The sequence below is a fragment of the Nerophis lumbriciformis genome, linkage group LG24, assembly GCF_033978685.3.
Source record: "Nerophis lumbriciformis linkage group LG24, RoL_Nlum_v2.1, whole genome shotgun sequence".
NCBI classification, from domain to species: domain Eukaryota; kingdom Metazoa; phylum Chordata; class Actinopteri; order Syngnathiformes; family Syngnathidae; genus Nerophis; species Nerophis lumbriciformis.
The window spans coordinates 19,270,381-19,295,000 of NC_084571.2; the positions used below are offsets into that span (position 1 = coordinate 19,270,381).

The window sequence follows — 24,620 nt, forward strand, 5'->3', positions numbered from 1 at the left end:
CTTTTTCATCATTGATTTTCCATGAATTCTCCAAAACCTATTTCTGAATTCTCATGGCTATTTCATAAAATGACTAAAGTTGCTAGTAGTAATAGTTGAGTTGTGGTGTAGTATCTACTGTAATACTAAATAACATGTTTTCCAGACTGTATAGGGCTATATATTGTTTGCAGGCAATATTTGTTGTCATGGTATACAGCTAGAAATGACAAAAACGTACCAAAGTTGGTAATAATAATAGTGGAGTTGTGGTGTAGTATCTACTGTAATACTAAATAACATGTTTGTCCAGACTGTATAAGACTGGACATTGTTTTGCAGGCACTATTTTTTGTCATGGTACACAGCTAGAAATGACAAAAACGTACTAAAGTTGGTAATAATAATAGTTGAGTTGTGTAGTATCTACTGTAATACTAAATAAGATGTTTTTCTAGACTGTATAGGGTTATACATTGTTTTGCAGGCACTATTTGTTGTCATGATACATAGCTAGAAATGACAAAAACGTACTAAAGTTGGTAATAAAAATAGTTGAGTTGTGGTGTAGTATTTACTGTAGTACTAAACATGTTTTTCCAGACTGTATAGGGTTATGCATTGTTTTGCTGGCACTATTTGTTGTAATGGTACACAGCTGGAAATGACAAAATTGTACTAAAGTTGGTAATAATAATAGTTGAGTTGTGTAGTATCTACTGTAGTACTAAATAACATGTTTTTCCAGACTGTATAGGGTTGTACATTGTTTTGCAGGCACTATTTGTTGTCATGGTACACAGCTAGAAATGACAAAAACGTATTAAAGTTGGTAATAATAATTGTGGAGTTGTGGTGTAGTATCTACTGTAATACTAAATAACATGTTTGTCCAGACTGTATAGGACTGGACATTGTTTTGCAGGCACTATTTGTTGTCATGGTACACAGCTAGAAATGACAAAAACGTACTAAAGTTGGTAATAATAATAGTTGAGTTGTGGTGTAGTATCTACTGTAGTACTAAATAACATGTTTTTCCAGACTGTACAGGGTTATACATTGTTTTGCAGGCACTATTTGTTGTCATGGTACACAGCTACTCCTCTCTGAGCTGCCACCTTATCGTGGTAGAGGAGTTTGCGTGTCCCAATGATCCTAGAAGCTATGTTGTCCGGGGGCTTTCATGCCCCCTGGTAGGGTCTCCCAAGACAAACAGGTCCTAGGTGAGGGATCAGACAAAGAGCAGCTCGAAGACTTCTATGGGAATGAAACAACAAAGACTCAGATTTCCCTCGCCCGGACGCGGGTCACCGGGGCCCCCCTCTGGAGCCAAGCCCGGAGTTGGGGCACGATGGCGAGCGCCTGGTGGTCGGTCCTGTCCCCATGGAAGAGGCAACGTGGGTCACTCCTCCAATGGGCTCACCACTCATGGGAGGGGCCATAGAGGTCGGGTGCATTGTGAGCTGGGCGGCAGCCGAAGGCAGGGCACTTGGCGGTCCGATCCTCGGCTACATAAGCTAGCTCTTGGGACGTGGAATGTCACCTCGCTGGGGGGGAAGGAGCCTGAGCTAGTGCGCGAGGTAGAGAAGTTCCGGCTAGATATAGTCGGACTCACCTCGACGCACAGCAAGGGCTCTGGAACCAGTTCTCTCGAGAGGGGTTGGATTCTCTTCCACACTGGCGTTGCACGCAGTGAGAGGCGACGAGCTGGGGTAGCAATTCTTGTTGCCCCCCGGCTCAAAGCCTGTACGTTGGAGTTCAACCTGGTGGACGAGAGGGTAGCCTCCCTCCGCCTTCGGGTGGGGGGGACGGGTCCTGACTGTTGTTTGTGCTTACGCACCAAGCAGCAGTTCAGAGTACCCACCCTTTTTGGATGCACTCGAGGGAGTACTGGAAAGTGCTCCCCCGGGTGATTCCCTTGTCCTACTGGGTGACTTCAACGCTCATGTTGGCAATGACAGTGAAACCTGGAGAGGCGTGATTGGGAAGAATGGCCGCCCGGATCTGAACCCGAGTGGTGATTTGTTATTGGACTTTTGTGCTCGTCACAGATTGTCCATAACAAACACCATGTTCAAACATAAGGGTGTCCATATGTGCACTTGGCACCAGGACACCCTAGGCCGCTGTTCCATGATCGACTTTGTAGTTGTGTCATCGGATTTGCAGCCTCATGTTTTGGACACTCGGGTGAAGAGAGGGGCGGAGCTTTCTACCGATCACCACCTGGTGGTGAGTTGGCTGCGATGGTGGGGGAGGATGCCGGACAGACCTGGCAGGCCCAAACGCATTGTGAGGGTTTGCTGGGAATGTCTGGCAGAGTCTCCTGTCAGAGAGAGTTTCTATTCCCACCTCCGGAAGAACTTTGAACATGTCACGAGGGATGTGCTGGACATTGAGTCTGAGTGGACCATGTTCCGCGCCTCTATTGTTGAGGCGGCTGATTGGAGCTGTGGCCGCAAGGTAGTTGGTGCTTGTCGTGGCGGTAATCCTAGAACCCGTTGGTGGACACCGGCGGTGAGGGATGCCGTCAAGCTGAAGAAGGAGTCCTATCGGGTTCTTTTGGCTCATGGGACTCCGGAGGCAGTGGACAGGTACCGACAGGCCAAGCGGTGTGCGGCTTCAGCGGTCGCAAAGGCAAAAACTCGGACATGGGAGGAGTTCGGGGAAGCCATGGAAAACGACTTCCGGACGGCTTCGAAGCGATTCTGGACCACCATCCGCCGCCTCAGGAAGGGGAAGCAGTGCACTGTCAACACCGTGAATGGTGCGGATGGTGTTCTGCTGACCTCGACTGCGGATGTGTTTGATCGGTGGAGGGAATACTTCGAAGACCTCCTCAATCCCACCAACACGTCTTCCTATGAGGAAGCAGTGCCTGGGGAATCTGTGGTGGGCTCTCCTATTTCTGGGGCTGAGGTTGCTGAGGTAGTTAAAAAGCTACTCGGTGGCAAAGCCCCGGGGGTGGATGACACCCGCCCGGAGTTCCTTAAGGCTCTGGATGCTGTGGGGCTGTCTTAGTTGACAAGACTCTGCAGCATCGCGTGGACATCGGGGGCGGCACCTCTGGATTGGCAGACCGGGGTGGTGGTTCCTCTCTTTAAGAAGGGGTACCGGAGGGTGTGTTCTAACTATCGTGGGATCACACTCCTCAGCCTTCCCGGTATGGTCTATTCAGGTGTACTGGAGAGGAGGCTACGCCGGATAGTGGAACCTCGGATTCAGGAGGAACAATGTGGTTTTCGTCCTGGTCGTGGAACTGTGGACCAGCTCTATACTCTCGGCAGGGTCCTTGAGGGTGCATGGGAGTTTGCCCAACCAGTCTACATGTGCTTTGTGGACTTGGAGAAGGCATTCAACCGTGTCCCTCGGGAGGTCCTGTGGGGAGTGCTCAGAGAGTATGGGGTATCGGACTGTCTGATTGTGGCTGTCCGCTCCCTGTACGATCAGTGTCAGAGCTTGGTCCGCATTGCCAGCAGTAGGTCGGACACGTTTCCAGTGAGGGTTGGACTCCGCCAAGGCTGCCCTTTGTCACCGATTCTGTTCATAACTTTTATGGACAGAATTTCTAGGCGCAGTCAAGGCGTTGAGGGGTTCCGGTTTGGTGGCTGCAGGATTAGGTCTCTGCTTTTTGCGGATGATGTGGTCCTGATGGCTTCATCTGGCCAGGATCTTCAGCTCTCACTGGATCGGTTTGCAGCCGAGTGTGAAGCGACTGGGATGAGAATCAGCACCTCCAAGTCCGAGTCCATGGTTCTCGCCCGGAAAAGGGTGGAGTGCCATCTCCGGGTTGGGGAGGAGACCCTTCCACAAGTGGAGGAGTTCAAGTACCTAGGAGTCTTGTTCACGAGTGGGGGAAGAGTGGATCGTGAGATCGACAGGCGGATCGGTGCGGCGTCTTCAGTAATGCGGACGCTGTATCGATCCGTTGTGGTGAAGAAGGAGCTGAGCCGGAAGGCAAAGCTCTCAATTTACCGGTCGATCTACGTTCCCATCCTCACCTATGGTCATGAGCTTTGGGTTATGACCGAAAGGACAAGATCACGGGTACAAGCGGCCGAAATGAGTTTCCTCCGCCGGGTGGCGGGGCTCTCCCTTAGAGATAGGGTGAGAAGCTCTGTCATCCGGGGGGAGCTCAAAGTAAAGCCGCTGCTCCTCCACATCGAGAGGAGCCAGATGAGGTGGTTCGGGCATCTGGTCAGGATAAGCGGAAGAAGATGGATGGATGGATGGAGTTGTAGTGTAGTCTCTACTGTAATACTAAAAACATGTTTTTCCAGACTGTATAGGGCTATATATTGCTGGGGAGAAAACACAGAGCCAGTTCTGCTAAACAGTGGTCCATCATACTGTTAATAAAGTATGGACATATGATATAGATGCTTATGTTCAGCGATGCCCACTGGCATCATCCTTGATCCGTCACACCGCCCTTCACAACCATAGCATGGTCTCTGCTCTGCTGCCCTCAGTCCTCTCTTGAATAAAACACCCTCTTGTTTGTCAGCATTCTCCTTTTTTCGTAGGTTCCCTAAGCTTGGCCATCACCCACCCTCAGTTCTACTGGTACGTGGATGAGAGCCTCTCCCCCGAGCACCTCTCCTCGCCTCTCCTGCGAAGTGAAATCCACTTCGGCGCCCCTCTGCCGTCCTACAACTCCCTGCAGGATCGCGTGGACGAGCAGAGGAGCCACTTTAAAAACTTTGTGGTCCAGTACGCAGACATCCTGGCCAAGCAGTCCACCAGGTCAGAAGAAGTCCTGCTGTTTATAGCGCCAAGTCCTTCCTCACATTGTCGCTCTCAGCCAGGTGAAGGTTCTGTACGGCGGGACGGAGCTCTTTGACCATGAAGTGCGACACACCTTCAGGAATGACATGATGCTGGCTGTCATCAGTGGAGCCTGCATCACGGTGCTGGTCTACATCCTGACATCCTTCTCTGGTAACGTCTACATGACATCATCCCTACTCCTTTGCCATGGCCATAGCCTTTTGGAGCAGGAAAATGACAGCCTTGTTTCCGTCCCTTTACCCCAGAGCAACTGTCACCTAAAATTGCAGCTTACCACCACCAAAGTATGAATGTGCAGAGGTGTCCAAACATTTTCTACTTTGGGCCGCATACTGTAAAGTCAAAACATTTGCGGGGAATATTTGCATTATTTTATTTTGTAAAAATAAAAGGCTCAAGATAGACATAAATATTTAAAAACAAAACTTGTTTTTGTTTTTTATATATATATAAATATACATATATATAAATATATATACATATATATAAATATATATATACATATATATATACATATATATATATATATATATATATATATATATATATATATATGTATATATGTAAGTATGTATACATGTATTTATATATATGTATGTATATATATGTATGTATATGTATATATATATATATGTATGTATATTTGTATGTATATACTGTATATACAAACCCCGTTTCCATATGAGTTGGGAAATTGTGTTAGATTTGCAAATCCTTTTCAACCCATATTCAATTGAATGCACTTCAAAGACAACATATTTGATGTTCAAACTCATAAACTTTATTTTTTTTTTTGAAAATAATAATTAACTTAGAATTTCTTGGCTGGAACACGTGCCAAAGTAGTTGGGAAAGGAGATGTTCACCACTGTGTTACATGGCCTTTCCTTTTAATAACACTCAGTAAACGTTTGGGAACTGAGGAGACACATTTTTTAAGCTTCTCAGGTGGAATTCTTTCCCATTCTTGCTTGATGTACAATAAGTTGTTCAACAGTCCGGGGGTCTCCGTTGTGGTATTTTAGGCTTCATAATGCGCCACACATTATCAATGGGAGACAGGTCTGGACTACAGGCAGGCCAGTCTAGTACCCGCACTCTTTTACTATGAAGCCACGTTGATGTAACACGTGGCTTGGCATTGTCTTGCTGAAATAAGCAGGGGCGTCCATGGTAACGTTGCTTGGATGGCAACATATGTTGCTCCAAAACCTGTATGTACCTTTCAGCATCAATGGCGCTTTCACAGATGTGTAAGTTACCCATGTCTTGGGCACTAATACACCCCCATACCATCACAGATGCTGGCTTTTCAACTTTGCGCCTATAACATTCCAGATGGTTCTTTTCCTCTTTGGTCCGGAGGACACAACTTCCACAGTTTCCAAAAACAATTTGAAATGTGGACTCGTCAGACCACAGAACACTTTTCCACTTTGTATCAGTCCATCTTAGATGAGCTCAGGCCCAGCGAAGCCTACTGCGTTTCTGGGTGTTGTTGATAAACAGTTTTCGCCTCGCATAGGAGAGTTTGAACTTGCACTTACAGATGTAGCGACCAACTGTAGTTACTGACAGTGGGTTTCTGAAGTGTTCCTGAGCCCATGTGGTGATATCCTTTACACACTGATGTCGCTTGTTGATGCAGTACAGCCTGAGGGATCAAAGGTCACGGGCTTAGCTGCTTACGTGCAGTGATTTCTCCAGATTCTCTGAACCCTTTGATGATATTACGGACCGTAGATAGTGAAATCCCTAAATTCCTTGCAATAGCTGCTTGAGAAAGGTTTTTCTTAAACTGTTCAACACTTTGCTCACGCATTTGTTGACAAAGTGGTGACCCTCGCCCCATCCTTGTTTGTGAATGACTGAGCATTTCATGGAATCTACTTTTATAGCCAATCATGGCGCCCACCTGTTCCCAATTAGCCTGCACACCTGTGGGATGTTCCAAATAAGTGTTTGATGAGCATTCCTCAACTTTATCAGTATTTATTGCCACCTTTCCCAACTTCTTTGTCACGTGTTGCTGGCATCAAATTCTAAAGTTAATGATTATTTGCAAAAAAAAAATGTTTATCAGTTTCAACATCAAATATGTTGTCTTTGTAGCATATTCAACTGAACATGAGTTGAAAATGATTTGCAAATCACTGTATTCTGTTTATATTTACATCTAACACAATTTCCCAACTCTCATGGAAACGGGGTTTGTATATACAGGTAAAAGCCAGTAAATTAGAATATTTTGAAAAACTTGATTTATTTCAGTAATTGCATTCAAAAGGTGTAACTTGTACATTATATTTATTCATTGCACACAGACTGATGCATTCAAATGTTTATTTCATTTAATTTTGATGATTTGAAGTGGCAACAAATGAAAATCCAAAATTCTGTGTGTCACAAAATTAGAATATTACTTAAGGCTAATACAAAAAAGGGATTTTTAGAAATGTTGGCCAACTGAAAAGTATGAAAATGAAAAATATGAGCATGTGCAATACTCAATACTTGGTTGGAGCTCCTTTTGCCTCAATTACTGCGTTAATGCGGCGTGGCATGGAGTCGATGAGTTTCTGGCACTGCTCAGGTGTTATGAGAGCCCAGGTTGCTCTGATAGTGGCCTTCAACTCTTCTGCGTTTTTGGGTCTGGCATTCTGCATCTTCCTTTTCACAATACCCCACAGATTTTCTATGGGGCTAAGGTCAGGGGAGTTGGCGGGCCAATTTAGAACAGAAATACCATGGTCCGTAAACCAGGCACGGGTAGATTTTGCGCTGTGTGCAGGCGCCAAGTCCTGTTGGAACTTGAAATCTCCATCTCCATAGAGCAGGTCAGCAGCAGGAAGCATGAAGTGCTCTAAAACTTGCTGGTAGACGGCTGCGTTGACCCTGGATCTCAGGAAACAGAGTGGACCGACACCAGCAGATGACATGGCACCCCAAACCATCACTGATGGTGGAAACTTTACACTAGACTTCAGGCAACGTGGATCATGTGCCTCTCCTGTCTTCCTCCAGACTCTGGGACCTCGATTTCCAAAGGAAATGCAAAATTTGCATGGTTGGGTGATGGTTTGGGGTGCCATGTCATCTGCTGGTGTCGGTCCACTCTGTTTCCTGAGATCCAGGGTCAACGCAGCCGTCTACCAGCAAGTTTTAGAGCACTTCATGCTTCCTGCTGCTGACCTGCTCTATGGAGATGGAGATTTCAAGTTCCAACAGGACTTGGCGCCTGCACACAGCGCAAAATCTACCCGTGCCTGGTTTACGGACCTGTTCTAAATTGGCCCGCCAACTCCCCTGACCTTAGCCCCATAGAAAATCTGTGGGGTATTGTGAAAAGGAAGATGCAGAATGCCAGACCCAAAAACGCAGAAGAGTTGAAGGCCACTATCAGAGCAACCTGGGCTCTCATAACACCTGAGCAGTGCCAGAAACTCATCGACTCCATGCCACGCCGCATTAACGCAGTAATTGAGGCAAAAGGAGCTCCAACCAAGTATTGAGTATTGTACATGCTCATATTTTTCATTTTCATACTTTTCAGTTGGCCAACATTTCTAAAAATCCCTTTTTTGTATTAGCCTTAAGTAATATTCTAATTTTGTGACACACGGAATTTTGGATTTTCATTTGTTGCCACTTCAAATCATCAAAATTAAATGAAATAAACATTTGAATGCATCAGTCTGTGTGCAATGAATAAATATAATGTACAAGTTACACCTTTTGAATGCAATTACTGAAATAAATCAAGTTTTTCAAAATATTCTAATTTACTGGCTTTTACCTGTATATGTATATATATATGTATATATGTATGTATATGTAGTGTATATATATGTTTGTATACGAATATATATGTATGTATATATGTATGTATGTATATATGTATGTATATATATATATACTGTATGTATATATGTATTTATATGTATATATGTATTTATATGTACATATGTATTTATGTGTATATATATATGTGTAGATATGTATATATGTGTGTGTTTGTATATATATATATATGTATGAGTAAATATGTATATGTATATATATAAGTAAGCATAAAATGCATTAATTGATATCAAATGTATAAATAACATAAATTTTATATAATTTCTGCTTTTTTCACAGTATTTTTTCTTACATTTTTACGAGTGCTGTCAAATAAATAATTTTTAACCAGATTAATCACACTTTTTAACTGTGATTAATCACAGTAAATTACCTGCTTGCATAATTACAATTTACATAATACCCCAATATTCTGTACACAATTGCAATTTTATTGTCGGAATTTCAGAAACATTTTTTAAATTGTTTTAGTAATTGTACATCATTTATTTGCTCAAAACTTGTTGACTTTATATTAAAGGAGAACTGCAATTTTTTTTAAATTTTGCCTATCGTTCACAATCATTATGAAAGACATGACGACAGATGTTTTTTTTTTATGCATTCTAAATTTTAAATCAATGCGATCAAAAGTCCACTTACAACGGAACCTACAAAGCCCTTAAACAACATCCAAACACCTCCATTAAGGTTTATATGCATGCTGTAAGTATACATGTAATGTAGTGACATTTATAGTAACTTTTAATATTTACATATTTTGCTCATTTTTAGCATAGGTGGCGCATTAATTTCATAAACGCATCACGATGTTTGCTTTTTTTTTTCAAATCATCACTGTTTATTACTCACTGCAGACTTCATGAGAGCCAACAAACATAATAAAACATCACTTACTGTACAAGGTCTGCTGTCATTAGGATGCAGACTGCTAGGATGTTCATATATATTCACATTTAATGAAGAATGACTCGTAACCCTTGCTAAGAAAAGGGGGTGGAACCAAGCGTCTTTTTATATCGTTCTTGCCATTTCCGGGTCTAAATTGGTTGTCAAAGTGTACCAACTTGTCAGAATACGTCCTCATCCCTTCTATTACCCAGGTGACAGGCATGATTTATGATCTACTATAAAGTTTGACGAGCAAGGAAACGAGGAAGCAGCTCATCAGTCGATCATGTCAACATTGGCACACAAGCTCGTGATCATGTTGCCGCTATAAATAGTTTGTCTGTGTTAGCGCTTATAATAACAATATCACTAATACTTGTTAATATTCAAGTCATGAAATGTACATTTAATGTTTTGGGAGGTTTTTGGATGGTTATTTATTGGGTTTTATGGGCGGAGTTTTGGGAGGTTTTTGGATGGTTATTTATTGGGTTTTATGGGCGGAATTGTCAGGAGTTGTAGGTGCCGAACCCCAAGATGCAGAGAAGGCGGAAGGCATTGTGCAAGAAAACATGATTTAATTAAACACTAAGGCAAAACAACAAACAAAAGGCGCGCACAAGGCGGAGAACAAACTTGGTTATGAACTAAAATAGCACAGAGGCTAACTTTGGACAAGAAACAAAAACACTTACTGTGACACGAAGGAACTAGGACATGAGCAGAGTGAAACAAAAGTAGACAGAGCTACAACAAGTATTAAGACAGGTAGTAATGACATTGGCAATGATAATCAATAATCCAGCAGTGACCGGAGGGTAGGGCAGGTATAAATAGCAGCTGGCTGATTGACACCAGGTGTGGCCAGGTGCCAATCAGCCACAGCTGAGGGGACACAGCACTCAGGGAGAAACAGGAAACAGAACCAAAACAAGAGCGCTGACAGGAAATACTACATACACAGAGGAAAAACTAAAACACAACCAAACTGTCAGGGGCAAGCCTGACAGGAATAAAGGACCTCCCATCGGTTCTGCTGTAAGCTGACTTTTATTCACGTTTATTTAGGAGTTAAAATGCCTTTTTTTTTTTTATTCCATCCGTCCTCATGTCTTTCATAAAGATCGTGAACGTGGAGCAAAATTTTTTTTAAAAGTGCATTACAAACTCAAACACGTTTTGTGTCATCGTAGAAGCTAGCTTATCTCTAACCGTAGTTAGCTTTTACGGCTAATGCCGTTGCACGCCGATGCGTTACTATGCTAGAAAAATCATTTCTCAGTGTTCTCTCTTACAATAACAATGTTGCGACAGTTTGGTTATTATACAGGTTACACAACGTAAATGAAGTACCGGTATTGTTGACAGTTTTTGAATGCATTTTTAAAGTGATTTAGAGGTAGAATTGATTGCTCCCTTTAGCTGCATTGCTAGTGTTGTACGTGACCAGTCTTCCTCTCAGGGAATAAAACACACTGGTCAATCCCAAATTCTTTTGGATGACATATACAGTATGTTGAGTAAAGAGGACCATTGAGACAGAATAGTACTTGGCCAAGTTTTACTAAAGCTTTAGGAGACCAGCCCTTACAACGCGACAATAGCATCAGGAAGAAGAGGACTAAATCCAAACAAAAAGAGAGTGAAAACAGCCCCTTCCGCCCAGAAAGAAATACAGCTGCTACTTCAAAACAGATAAGGAACTGGCCAAAACAGCTCTGTGAGCCGACAAACAGGAGCCCTTAAGACAAAACAAAGAGTTTACTAGTGGACATAAGATAAAAGCAAGGAGGTCACACTACATGGGAAAATATTAGCTGATTTAAACATGACTATAAATTAAGAAAGAACACTTAAAAATATCTCATTCTCACACTAACAACCTAAAACGAGCCATGTATATGTTAGAAAGCGAAAAAAAAAAAAAAAACTTTTGTTTTCCATCCATCCATCCATCCATCTTCCTCCGCTTATCCGAGGTCGGGTCGCGGGGGCAGCAGCCTAAGCAGGGAAGCCCAGACTTCCCTCTCCCCAGCCACTTCGTCCAGCTCTTCCTGTGGGACGCCGAGGCGTTCCCAGGCCAGCCGGGAGACATAGTCTTCCCAACGTGTCCTGGGTCTTCCCCGCGGCCTCCTACCGGTCGGACGTGCCCTAAACACCTCCCTAGGGAGGCGTTCGGGTGGCATCCTGACCAGATGCCCGAACCACCTCATCTGGCTCCTCTTGATGTGGAGGAGCAGCGACTTTACTTTGAGCTCCTCCCGGATGGCAGAGCTTCTCACCCTATCTCTAAGGGAGAGCCCCGCCACCCGGCGGAGGAAACTCATTTCGGCCGCTTGTACCCGTGATCTTGTCCTTTCGGTCATAACCCAAAGCTCATGACCATAGGTGAGGATGGGAACGTAGATCGACCGGTAAATTGAGAGCTTTGCCTTCCGGCTCAGCTCCTTCTTCACCACAACGGATCGATACAGCGTCCGCATTACTGAAGACGCCGCACCGATCCGCCTGTCGATCTCACGATCCACTCTTCCCTCACTCGTGAACAAGACTCCGAGGTACTTGAACTCCTCCACTTGGGGCAAGATCTCCCCCCCCAACCCGGAGATGGCACTCCACCCTTTTCCGGGCGAGAACCATGGACTCAGACTTTGAGGTGCTGATTCTCATCCCAGTCGCTTCACACTCGGCTGCGAACCGATCCAGCGAGAGCTGAAGATCCTGGCCAGATGAAGCCATCAGGACCACATCATCTGCAAAAAGCAGAGACCTAATCCTGCAGCCACCAAACCGGATCCCCACAACGCCTTGACTGCACCTAGAAATTCTGTCCATAAAAGTTATGAACAGAATCGGTGACAAAGGGCAGCCTTGGCGGAGTACAACCCTCACTGGAAACATGTCCGACTTACTGCCGGCAATGCGGACCAAGCTCTGGCACTGATCACACAGGGAGCGGACTGCCACAATCAGACAGTCCGATACCCCATACTCTCTGAGCACTCCCCACAGGACTTTGTCTCTCATAATGATTGTGAACCATAGGCAACATTCCCATCAGGGTAGGCACTCCAGTTGGAGTCTCCTCACTCATCTTTGCACTGACCTGATCACTGACCTGATCACTGACCTTATCACTGACCTTATAACAACCCACGCCGCCTGTTATATAACCATTAAAGATAAAGGAGCATGTACAATCAAAATAGATTAATGCAATATTTTGTAGTGATTAATCACGAGTTAACTCGTTAAATTCGACTGTCCTAATTTTGACAGTTTGTTTGATTTATTTCGACAATGTGTTGCAGGCCAACGAAACTTGAGTTATGGGCCTCAATCTCCAGACTGTGTAGGGTTATACATTGTTTTGCTGGCACTATTTGTGGTCATGGTACACAGCTAGAAATTACAAAAACGTACTAAAGTTGGTAATAAAAATAGTTGAGTTGTGGTGTAGTATCTACTGTAGTACTAAATAACATGTTTTTCCATACTGTATAGGGCTATACATTGTTTTGCAGGCACTATTTGTTGTCATGGTGCACAGCTAGAAATGACAAAAATGTACTAAAGTTGGTAATAATAATAGTTGAGTTGTGGTGTAGTATCTACTGTAGTACTAAATAACATGTTTTTCTAGACTGTATAGGGCTATATATTGTTTTGCAGGCACTATTTGTTGTCATGGTACACAGCTGGAAATGACAAAATCGTACTAAAGTTGGTAATAATAATAGTTGAATTGTGGTGTAGTATCTACTGTAGTACTAAACAACATGCTTTTCTAGACTGTATAGGGCTATATATTGCTGGGGGGCAAACACAGAGCCAGTTCTGCTAAACAGTGGTCCATCATACTGTTAATAAAGTATGGACATATGATACAGATGCTTATGTTCAGCAATGCCCACTGGCGTCATCCTTGATCCTTCACATCGCCCTTCTGCCCGGGACACAACCGTAGCATGGTCTCCGCTCTGCTGCCCTCAGTCTCCTCTTGAATAAAACACCTTTTTGTTTGTTAGAGCCAAACTTGAGTTATGGGCCGCAAATGGCCCCCGGGCCACACTTTGGACACCAGTGCACTGAAGTAATATTACTCAAGTAAAAGTAAAAATGTGTCATTATTTGAGAAAGTAAGTATTCAGCGGAGAAAACTACTCAAGTTGTGAGTAACTCTTGAGTAACTTCCGATGTATTTAGCAGCTATTTTTCATGTTCCCTTCACTACGACGGTACTGACACAGTGCATGACATGAATGTTATTTTTCCTAAACACTAAAGAGTCGTGCTGCCTTGACTGACGTCACGTCACTTTTTACATTGTAGTTTCTTCCATGTAGCATTATCACTGGACAACTAGAGGAAAATAAATGGCTCAGCAGGCAACACACACGCCTAGGCCAAAAATGTTTGGGACATGCCAACTATCAAACCACTTTTTATTTAAGTTACCACAAAAATATAAATAAATATTTACAATTACAATGGCAAATATGTTTAAATCTGCTAAGCTACAGCTTCAGATATGTTCAAGTACCGTATTTTCTGGACCATAGGGCACACCGGATTATAAGGCGCACTGCTGATGAGTGGGTCTATTCAAGTCTTTTTTCATACAAAAGGCGCAACGGATTATAAGGCGCATTAAAGGAGTCATATTATTATGATTATTTTCTAAATGTATAAGACTTCCTTGTGGTCTACATAACATGTAATGGTGGTTCTTTGCTCAAAATGTTGCATAGATGATGTTTTACACATCATCTTCAAGTCGCTTTCTGACAGTCGCTTCAGGATGCGCCGTTTTGTTGGCAGTCTTATTTACGTGGCTCACCTTCGACGGGACGGGACGTGGAAGAAGTGTCAAAAGATGGCGCTAACTGTTTTAATGACATTCAGACTTTACTTCAATCAATAACGGAGCAAGATCTCCTCATCCGTGGCTCACTAGTGCAACAACAACGCCCAAAATGTGTCCCGTGAAAAAGCGTCCGACCGGAACTCTCTAATAACTAAAGTTCCTTTGATGAATAATGTAAACTCACTACACCGGTATGTTTTGGCGCTTTCATGGCGAGTTTACTGACAGATATAAGTAAGAACTTTACACTACTTTGTATTAGAAATGGCAACAGCGGGGGATGAATGTCACATAACAAGAAGATAGAGAAAAAGAAGAAGCTTATCCACTCCGGTGTCGGCACAGACTTCAAAGGCGGACCTGCGCAAATTTTCAGGACTTATGCAGATCTTAAATACAGATCAGCAGGTACCAGAATGTAAGAAAAGTTGATTTTGCATAGTATTGTGAAACATAAAAAGCCAGATAATATGTCTGCGGCCTAGTGGTTAGAGCGTCCACCCTGAGATCGGTAGGTCGCGAGTTCAAACCCTGGCCGAGTCATACCAAAGACTATAAAAAATGGGAGCCATTACTTCCCTGCTTGGCACTCAGCATCAAGGGTTGGAATTGAGGGTTAAATCACCAAAAATTATTTTTTGGGCGCGGCCACCGCTGCTGCTCATTGCTCCCCTCACCTCTAGGGGGTGATCAAGGGTGATGGGTCGAATGCAGAGAATAATTTCGCCACACCTCGTGTGTGTGTGACAATCATTGGAACTTTAACTTTTTAACAAATGGGTGCCATTTTGCGGTCCTTATACACACACCATAGTAATACTTGTATCTCTGACTATAGTAGCCGTAATGCGCCGACAAAACATTTTGATAGATTTTTGAGTGCCGTGTGTAATGTAGTATATTTTCAATGGAACATTTAAAGTTTTGGTGTTTACCAGCGTTATATTGCAGTCTCCAGGTATCTCTTATGTGTGACTGCCATCTACTGGTCACACTTATCAATACACCATGTACCAGATAAAATTGCTTCGAGGTTGATAAGCACAACCAGAATTATTCCGTACATTAGGCGCACCGGGCTATAAGGCGCACTGTTGAGTTTTGAGAAAATAAAAGGATTTTAAGTGTGCCTTATAGTCTGAAAAATACGCCACTATTGTTTTCTGCTATAAACAATGTCTTTGCTGGAGCAGATTGCCTTCAACATTGTCACTAGTTAAAAAAACATTTTCTTTAAGGAGTTTTCTCCTCTGTGCAGCGTTCCTCACCTTCTTCGGCCTGGCCAGCATCGGGCTGAGTTGCCTGATGGCGCTCTTCTTGTACCACGTGGTGTTTGGCGTGAGGTACCTGGGCATTCTCAACGGCGTGGCCGCCTTTGTCATCATTGGCATCGGTATGGGGACACGATACCGGAGCGCCTCGTGGACCATCGCCAGCTGAAACCACACCTTTTGTGATCTTCAGGGGTGGATGATGTGTTTGTGTTCATCAGCACCTTCAGACAGGCCGCACACCTTCACCACCCTCAGCAGCGCATGGTGTACACCATCAAGACGGCCGGCCGAGCCACTTTCCTCACCTCCTTCACCACGGCGGCCGCCTACGCCGCCAGCACCTTCTCCAAGGTAATCATCTCCTGAATGCTCTCTCAGCAGACTGAAGGTCGTGAGCTTCTTTGCGCAGATCCCGGCTGTGCATGACTTCGGCCTCTTCATGGCGCTCATCGTCAGCTGCTGCTGGCTTTGGGTTTGTGCGCTGATGCCGGCCGCTCTGTGCATCTGGACTCGCTGGGTGGAGCCTCGCGAGCACGCCTGCTTGCACCGGTGAGTCCCCGCCCCTTGGGGGGAAAACTGTGTTTGCTCAACACTGATGTAACCCCTCACCCTCCCTCACAAGATGGAAGTCAACGAGCCATGGCCCTCTGTCGGATGAGGATGACGACGTGGCGCTGCTGTCGGTGGAGATGGAGCCTGGTGAGATTTGTTTCTGAAATTGGCTTGTACGAAAGCCAAAAGCAGTGAAGTTGTCATGTTGTCCATCCATCCATCCATTTTCTACCGCTTATTCCCTTCGGGGTCGCGGGGGGCGCTGGAGCCTATCTCAGCTACAATCGGGCGGAAGGCGGGGTACACCCTGGACAAGTCGCCACCTCATCGCAGGGCCAACACAGATAGACAGACAACATTCACACTCACATTCACACACTAAGGCCAATTTAGTGTTGCCAATCAACCTATCTCCAGGTGCATGTCTTTGGAGGTGGGAGGAAGCCGGAGTACCCGGAGGGAATCCACGCAGTCACGGGGAGAACATGCAAACTCCACACAGAAAGATCCCGAGGCCGGGATTGAACTCACGACTACTCAGGACCTTCGTTTTGTGAGGCAGACGCACTAACCCCTCTTCCACCGTGCTGCCCTGTTGTCATGTTGTGTAAATGGTAAATAAAAAGAGAATACAATGATTTGCAAATCCTTTTCAACTTATATTCAATTGAATAGACTGCAAAGACAAGCTATTTAATGTTCACACTGAGAAACTTTATTTTTTGCAAATATTAGCTCATTTGGAATTTGATGCCTGCAACATGATTAAAAAAAGCTGGCACAAGTGGCAAAAAAGACTGAGAAAGTTGAGGAATGCTCATCAAAGACTTATTTGGAACATCCCCCAGGTGGACAGGCTAATTGGGAACAGGTGGGTGCCATGATTGGGTATAAAAGCAGCTTCCATGAAATGCTCAGTCATTCACAAACAAGGATGGGGCGAGGGTCACCACTTTGTCAACAAATACCTGAGCAAATTGTTTAAGAACAACATTTCTTAACCAGCTATTGCAAGGAATTTAGGGATTTCACTATCTACGCTCCGTAATATCATCAAATGGTTCAGAGAATCTGGAGAAATCATTGCATATAAGCGGCAATGTCAGTGACCTTCGATCCCTCAGGCAGTATTGCATCAAAAAGAGACATCAGTGTGTAAAGGATATCACCACAGAACACTTGGTCGCTACATCTTGAAGTGCAAGTTAAAACTCTACTATGCAAAGCCAAAGCCATTTATCAACAACACCCGGAAACGCTTCGCTGGGCCCGAGCTCATCTAAAATGGACTGATGCAAAGTGGAAAAGTGTTCTGTGGTCTGACGAGTCCACATTTCAAATTGTTTTTGGAAACTGTGGACGTCGTGTCCTCCGGAACAAAAAGGAAAAGAAGCATCCGGACTGTTCGAGGCGCAAAGTGTAAAAGTCAGCATCTGTGATGGTATGGGGGTGTATTAGTGCCCAAGGCATGGGTAACTTACACATCTGTGAAGGCACCATTAATGCTGAAAGGTACAGACAGGTTTTGGAGCAACATATGTTGCCATCCAAGCAACGTCTTTTTTATGGACGCCCCTGCTTATTTCAGCAAGACAATGCCAATCCACGTGTTACAACAGTGTGGCTTCATAGTAAAAGAATGCGGGTACTAGAAAGGCCTGCCTGTAGTCCAGACCTGTCTCCCATTGGAAATGTGTGGTGCAATATGAAGGCTAAAATAGCAGAAGGGAGAGTGTTGAACAACTTAAGATGTACATCAAGCAAGAATGGGAAATAATTCCACTTCAAAAATGTGTCTCCTCAGTTCCCAAACCTTTACTGAGTGTTGTTAAAAGGAAAGGCCATGTAACACAGTGGTAAAAATGCCCCTGTGACAACTTTTTTGCAATGTGTTGCTGCCATTAAATTCTAAGTTCATGATTATTTGCAAAAAATAACAAAATATCTCAGTGTGAACATGAAATATCTTGTCTTTGCAGTCTATTCAATTGAATATAAGTTGAAAAGGCTTTGCAAATCATTGTATTCTCTTTTTATTTACCATTTACACAACGTGACAACTTCACTGCTTTTGGCATTTGTAAAACAAATACTGAATTTGCTGCTTTTATAGGCACCGACTGAATTCCATCAGTCCTGCTGGGTTTCCATTCACGTAAAGTCAAACGGTGCCAAATTTCAAAACCTTTGTTGCACGTGACAAACTCCCTCTAAGTAATGTTTGCAATTTCCAACACCAACAAAGCAAGTATGGTTGGAAGAAAACGCAAAGTATGGCTGCACTCTTCCAAAATGCGCTAGCTTGATGCTAATTTACATTGCATTTAACATTGACAGGCTACTATTAGCATTAACGATTTTACAAATTCAACACCGATTGTAGCTGAGATAGGCTCCAGCGCCCCCCGCGACCCCAAAAGGGAATAAGCGGTAGAAAATGGATGGATGGATGGGCAATGAAAACTAAAACTTAGATGAATGTTACAATCAAAAAGTTGGTGTATAATAAGTATAATACTTACAGTACAAACACTTTGTAGGGCGCAACAGAACACATTCAGCTTGACAGGCTACTTTTAGCATTAGCGATTTTACAAATTCAGTATTGAAAACTACAACTAAGATAAATGTTACAATCAAAAAGTTTGTGCGAAATAAGTATAATACTTACAGTATAAACACTTTGTATGGCGCAACATAACACATTCCGCTTGACAGGCTACTATTAGCATTAGCGATTTTACAAATGTAGTAATGAAAACTACAACTAAGATGGATGTTACAATCAAAAAGTTGGTGTGTAATAAGTATAAAACTTACAGTATAAACACTTTGTAAGGCGCAACAAGACACATTCAGCTTGACAGGCTACTATTAGTATTAGCAATTTTACAAATTCAATAATAAAACTACAACTAAGATGAATGTTACAATCAAAAAGTTGGTGTGTAATAAGTATAATACAGTATAAACACTTTGTAGGGTGCAACATAACACATTCAACTTGACAGGCTACTATTAGCATTAGCGATTTTACAAATTCAGTCATGAAAACTACAACCAAGGTGAATGTTACAATCAAAAAGTTGGTGTGTCATAAGTATATAATTTGCAGTATAAACACTTTGTAGGGCGCAACATAACACATTACGCTTGACAGACTACTACTAGCATTTGCAATTTTACAAATTCAGTAATGAAAACTACAACTAAGACGAACGTTACAATCAAAAAGTTGGTGTGTAATAAGTATAATACTTACAGTATAAACACTTTGTACGGTGCAACATAACACATTCCGTTTGACAGGCTACTATTAGCATTAGCGATTTTACAAATGTAGTAATGAAAACTACAACTAAGATTGATGTTACAATCAAAACATTGGTGTGTAATAAGTATAATACAGTATAAACACTTTGTAAGGCACAACATAACACATTCAGCTTGACAGTCTACTGTTAGCATTAGCGATTTTACAAATTTAGTCATGAAAACTACATCTAAGATGAATGTTACAATCAAAAAGTTGGTGTGTAATAAGTATAATACTTAACAGTATAAACACTTTATAGGGTGCAACATAACACATTCAGCTTGACAGACTACTATTAGCATTAGCGATTTTACAAATGTAGTAATGAAAACTACAACCAAGGTGAATGTTACAATCAAAAAGTTGGTGTGTAATAAGTATATAACTTACAGTATAAACACTTTGTAGGGCGCAACATAACACATTTCACTTGACAGGCTGCTTTTAGCATTAGCTATTTTACAAATTCAGTAATACAACTACAGCTAAGATGAGTGTTACAATCAAAAAGATGGTGTGTAATATGTATAATACAGTATAAACACTTTGTAGGGCGCAACATAACACATTCAGCTTGACAGGCTACTATTAGCATTAGCGATTTTACAAATTCAGTAATAAAACTACAACTAAGATGAATGTTACAATCAAAAAGTTGGTGTGTTATAAGTATATTACAGTATAAACACTTTGTAGGGCGCAACATAACGTATTCAGCTTGACAGGCTACTATTAGCATTAGCGATTTTACAAATTCAGTAATAAAACTACAATTAAGATGAATGTTACAATCAAAAGGTTGGTGTGTAATAAGTATAATACTTACATTATAAACACTTTGTAGGGTGCAACAACACATTCAGCTTCATGGAAAAAGCTATTTCCCAGTTAGACAACACACCATAGAAAAGCCTATAGACTACTGCCATCTAATGTCTTGGAAGTGCAACTGCATTGCAGATAAGACTCAAACGGTATGAGAAAATAAAATAAACAACTTGACAGCACCGACTTGTCCAGGGTGTACACCGCCTTCCACCTGAATGCAGCTGAGATAGGCTCCAGCACCCCCCGCGACTCCAAAAGGGACAAGTAGTAGAAAATGGATGGATGGAACTTGACAGCGCAGTTATCATAAACAGCTCATTTTTAAAGTTCACTTAAGAAATGTTATTACCAAACAATTGACATTTATTAACACACAAAAGAACCGAAAATTGGTACAGTTGAGTAGCGGTATCCATTCCAAGCGAATTGGTACCGTATGGGTTCAAATGTGAGCAGGACCCGTCCCTACCCACAAAGCCCTGTCATCTGTGTCTGGAGCCAGGCCCCCTGGAGGGAGACATGGATGTTCTGTCCCTGTCGCTGGAGACGCCCCTCAGCCTTGCAGGACATCCGCACCTGGGGGTGGTCAGCACCAAGCTTCAGTGGGCCCTCAAGCATTTAGTGGGCCAGCCAGTTGTGGAGAGGAGGAGAACTATTCTAGGTAAGGAGCAGGACAAATTGGGGCCCAAAGCTGAATTTTATTTGGAGCCCCACCCACTACACATTTTTTTTTCTCCACACTATTTTCACATTATTTCTGATGCTATTTTAATCAAACTTACTTTTCCTCACCAAAACGATTCCAGGAGAAATAAATTGTTCAAAAAATATATTTTTTGTGCAAAACAATAAATGTTACATCATTAAAATATACACTAGGAATGTGTACCAAATCCGACATTTTTGGCAGTCACCTTATCCCGCCGGTTACACAGGACACTGATTCACGTAAAATCCAAAAATGCCATGTTTGAGTACCGGCTCTTCGCACTTACACTCCAGCAGCACTGAGAGCGGACTCAGCCAAACTACGTTGAGGTAATGTTGCAGTTTTCAATGCCAACAAAGCAATTGAGTCAAAAAACTCTCCAATGTAATTTAGGTAAGGCTCCACTTTTCCAAAAATACGCTAGCTTGATGCTAATGTTCATTAGCTATCCTCTTGACATTCTACTGATTAACATTAGCGACTTTACATGACACCTCCAGATTTGTTAATGAAAACTACAACTAAATGCACAAACAGCTGGTGTGTAATAAGTACTTACAGTAGTAACACTTTTCAGGGCACAACAAAATACTATGTTTTGCAAAGATTGAACTGCCTTGAACTTGCAACTGTAATTACAATTTTATTTTATTTATTTAAAAGACTCAGACATAATGTGTAATAAAACAAGTTATAGCAGCTGGACAGCAGATAGAAGTCTATTTAAAAAATATATGTATTATATTATCAAAAACAATTAATATCTCAGTGTTTGTACAGAAATTATTTGGTTATGCAAACCAATTGTTGCAGCAGCTGTCCGGGTGGCTGGTCTCAGAAGAGGTGCACCTGCTGGATGTGGAGCTCCTAGGCTGGTGTGGTTACACGTGGTCTGTGGTTGTGAGGCCGGTGAGATGTACTGCCAAACTCTCTAAAACGCCTTTAGAGATGGCTTATGGTAGATAAATGAACATTCAATTCCCAGGCAACAGCTCTGGTAGACATTCCTGCAGTCAGCATCCCAACTGCACACTCCCTCAAAACTTGTGACATCTGTGGCATTTTGCCGTGTAGTAAAACTACACATTTCAGAGTGGCCTTTTATTGTGGGCAGCCTAAAGCACACCTGTGCAATAATCATGCTGTTTAATCAGCATCTTGTTTGCCACACCTGTGAGGTGGGATGGATTACCTTGGCAAAGAAGAAATGCTCACTAACACAGATTTAGACAGGTTTGTCAACAATATTTGAAAGAAATAGGTATTTTGTGTATATAGTCAACGTTTTACATCTTAATGTTCACCTCATGAAAAATGGGGGCAAAAACAAAAATCAATCAGCCAGTGCGATTGGAAGTCCATGCTCAATTATTGCCTCCGTAAATAAAACTTCGGCATTTATCACATCCAAATAATCTGTTTGGGCGACGAAAAACGTTGAAAGTTTTCCACTTGTATCGCTAGCAACGGCATTAGACTTGTGTTTTTTTGTCCCAAAGTGGTCTTTTACATCGCTAATTCCTCCATGTCCGATCGAAAAATCTTGTCTGCACAAGGTGCAATTCGCGTAGTTTTCACCCTTTTTTTTTTTTTAATTAATGAAAAACCGTATTTTTTATCACTGCACCCGTAACCCGGAATAGGTTGATGAAAACCGTACGAATTACGGGAAAACCGGAGTAGTTGGCAGGTGCCTCACTAATGCCTTGCATCGTCTATATTAGATATACCGGGCGGATGCAGTTCTGATCAAACGTTACATCGGGTGGATGGCGGATGGTTGACGACTTTCTGATGCGGTTGCGGATGAAATATTTGCCTATCCGCGCATCTCTAATATGAACCCTAAAGAGTATCTTATTCACCATTTGATTGGCAGCAGTTAACGGGTTATGTTTAAAAGCTCATACCAGCATTCTTCCCTGCTTGGCACTTAGCATCAATGGTTGGAATTGGGGGTTAAATCACCAAAAATTATTCCCGGGCGCGGCGCCGCTGCTGCCCACTGCTCCCCACTGCTCCCCTCACCTCCCAGGGGGTGAACAAGGGGATGGGTCAAATGCAGAGGACAAATTTCACGACACCTAGTGTGTGTGTGACAATCATTGGTGCTTTAACTTAACTTTAACTTTACACATACAAACTGTAGCACACAAAAAAGCACATTTAATAAAACAACTTTATTATGGTCTTACCTTTACTTATAAATGTGCCGCTGTTGTGCTGGATTAATGAACCCCCTGATGGGAGTGTTATATCAACTAAAGCCCTCACTTCAACTTTCCACGTGCAAGATTGAATCTATTTAAAAAAGTGTAACCGAGGGTTTATAAATGTCGCCTATACTGTATGAAACTACAAAATAACAAACACGGAGGCTCCAGTTTACACGAGGACCACTTTATTTACCTTCTTTCAAAAACTTCCGCTCCACTCCAACGTGTCGTCACTTCCGCTCTTAGCGCCTTCAAAATAAGAGCTCAAGGCATATACTGTATAACAGCGCATAACAGGAACTTAACATCACAAATAGGAAAGCCCATAAAAATAGGTTAAAAAAGTTATTTAATAAGAAGCCAAAAAGTGCAAAAACAATAATGTTCGTGTTGGAGGAGTTGTGAATTAGGTACATCTGCAGTCTGCAGGTGTACCTAATGTGGTGGCCCTGCAGTCATTCACAACTCCTCCAACACGAACATTATTGTTTTTGCACTTTTTGGCTTCTTATGAAATAACTTTTTTAAATAGATTCAATCTTGCACGTGGAAAGTTTAAGTGTGGGCTTTAGTTGATAAAACACTCCCGCCAGGGGTTGCCGTGCATTCTACGGCGGGTGTGCAGGAGGCGAGCCTCAGCCAGTGCGTCTTTTGCAGCCGTTTTATGATCGCTCAGCACAAGAAATACGTTACACACATACAGTTGTTGACAAAATACACTGTACATTATATACCTCAGCTAACTAAACTATGGAAATGCATAATATAATTCATATAGCAATACGGTCTCACTGCACAGCAGACCAGCAGTTAGCCGAGTCCGTCCATGTTGAGGCACTGAGTGACGTGCCTCGACTGGCTGCTGTTCACCGCACCGTATCTTCTCAGTATTTGAACGGCAAATGTGAAAATTTAGCGATTTTGAATAAAAAAATTCTAAAACTGGTGAAGTTAAATGGAAAATAACTTTATAGTATAATCATTGGATACATTTAACAATTTAATATATATATATATATATATATATATATTTTTTTTTTTTCTTTCCATGATGGCAGGTGAGGCCCCGCCTCACCTGCCTCTAGTGACTGCACGTCACTGATATATATATATATATATATATATATATATATATATATATATATATATATATATATATATATATATATGTATATGTATATGTATATGTATATGTATATATATATATATATATATATATATATATATATATATATATATATATATATATATATATATATATATATATATATATATATATATATATATATATATATATATATATATATGTATATGTATATGTATATATATATAT

The 24,620-nt window shown here is 42.2% G+C and overlaps 1 protein-coding gene across 3 annotated transcripts in view; it reads left to right on the forward strand.

Annotated features, from left to right (window-relative positions):
• The window catches only part of disp3 (dispatched RND transporter family member 3), a 94,691-nt gene that overhangs the window by 15,818 nt on the left and 54,253 nt on the right, over positions 1-24,620 (forward strand). For all 3 annotated transcript variants that reach the window (XM_061981769.1, XM_061981770.1, XM_061981768.1), the window contains 7 exons: positions 4,509-4,728; positions 4,787-4,923; positions 15,651-15,785; positions 15,857-16,017; positions 16,076-16,215; positions 16,289-16,365; positions 20,865-21,023. In XM_061981769.1, coding sequence (XP_061837753.1) covers positions 4,509-4,728; positions 4,787-4,923; positions 15,651-15,785; positions 15,857-16,017; positions 16,076-16,215; positions 16,289-16,365; positions 20,865-21,023 — 1,029 coding nt within the window. The remainder of the gene's footprint in view (positions 1-4,508; positions 4,729-4,786; positions 4,924-15,650; positions 15,786-15,856; positions 16,018-16,075; positions 16,216-16,288; positions 16,366-20,864; positions 21,024-24,620) is intronic.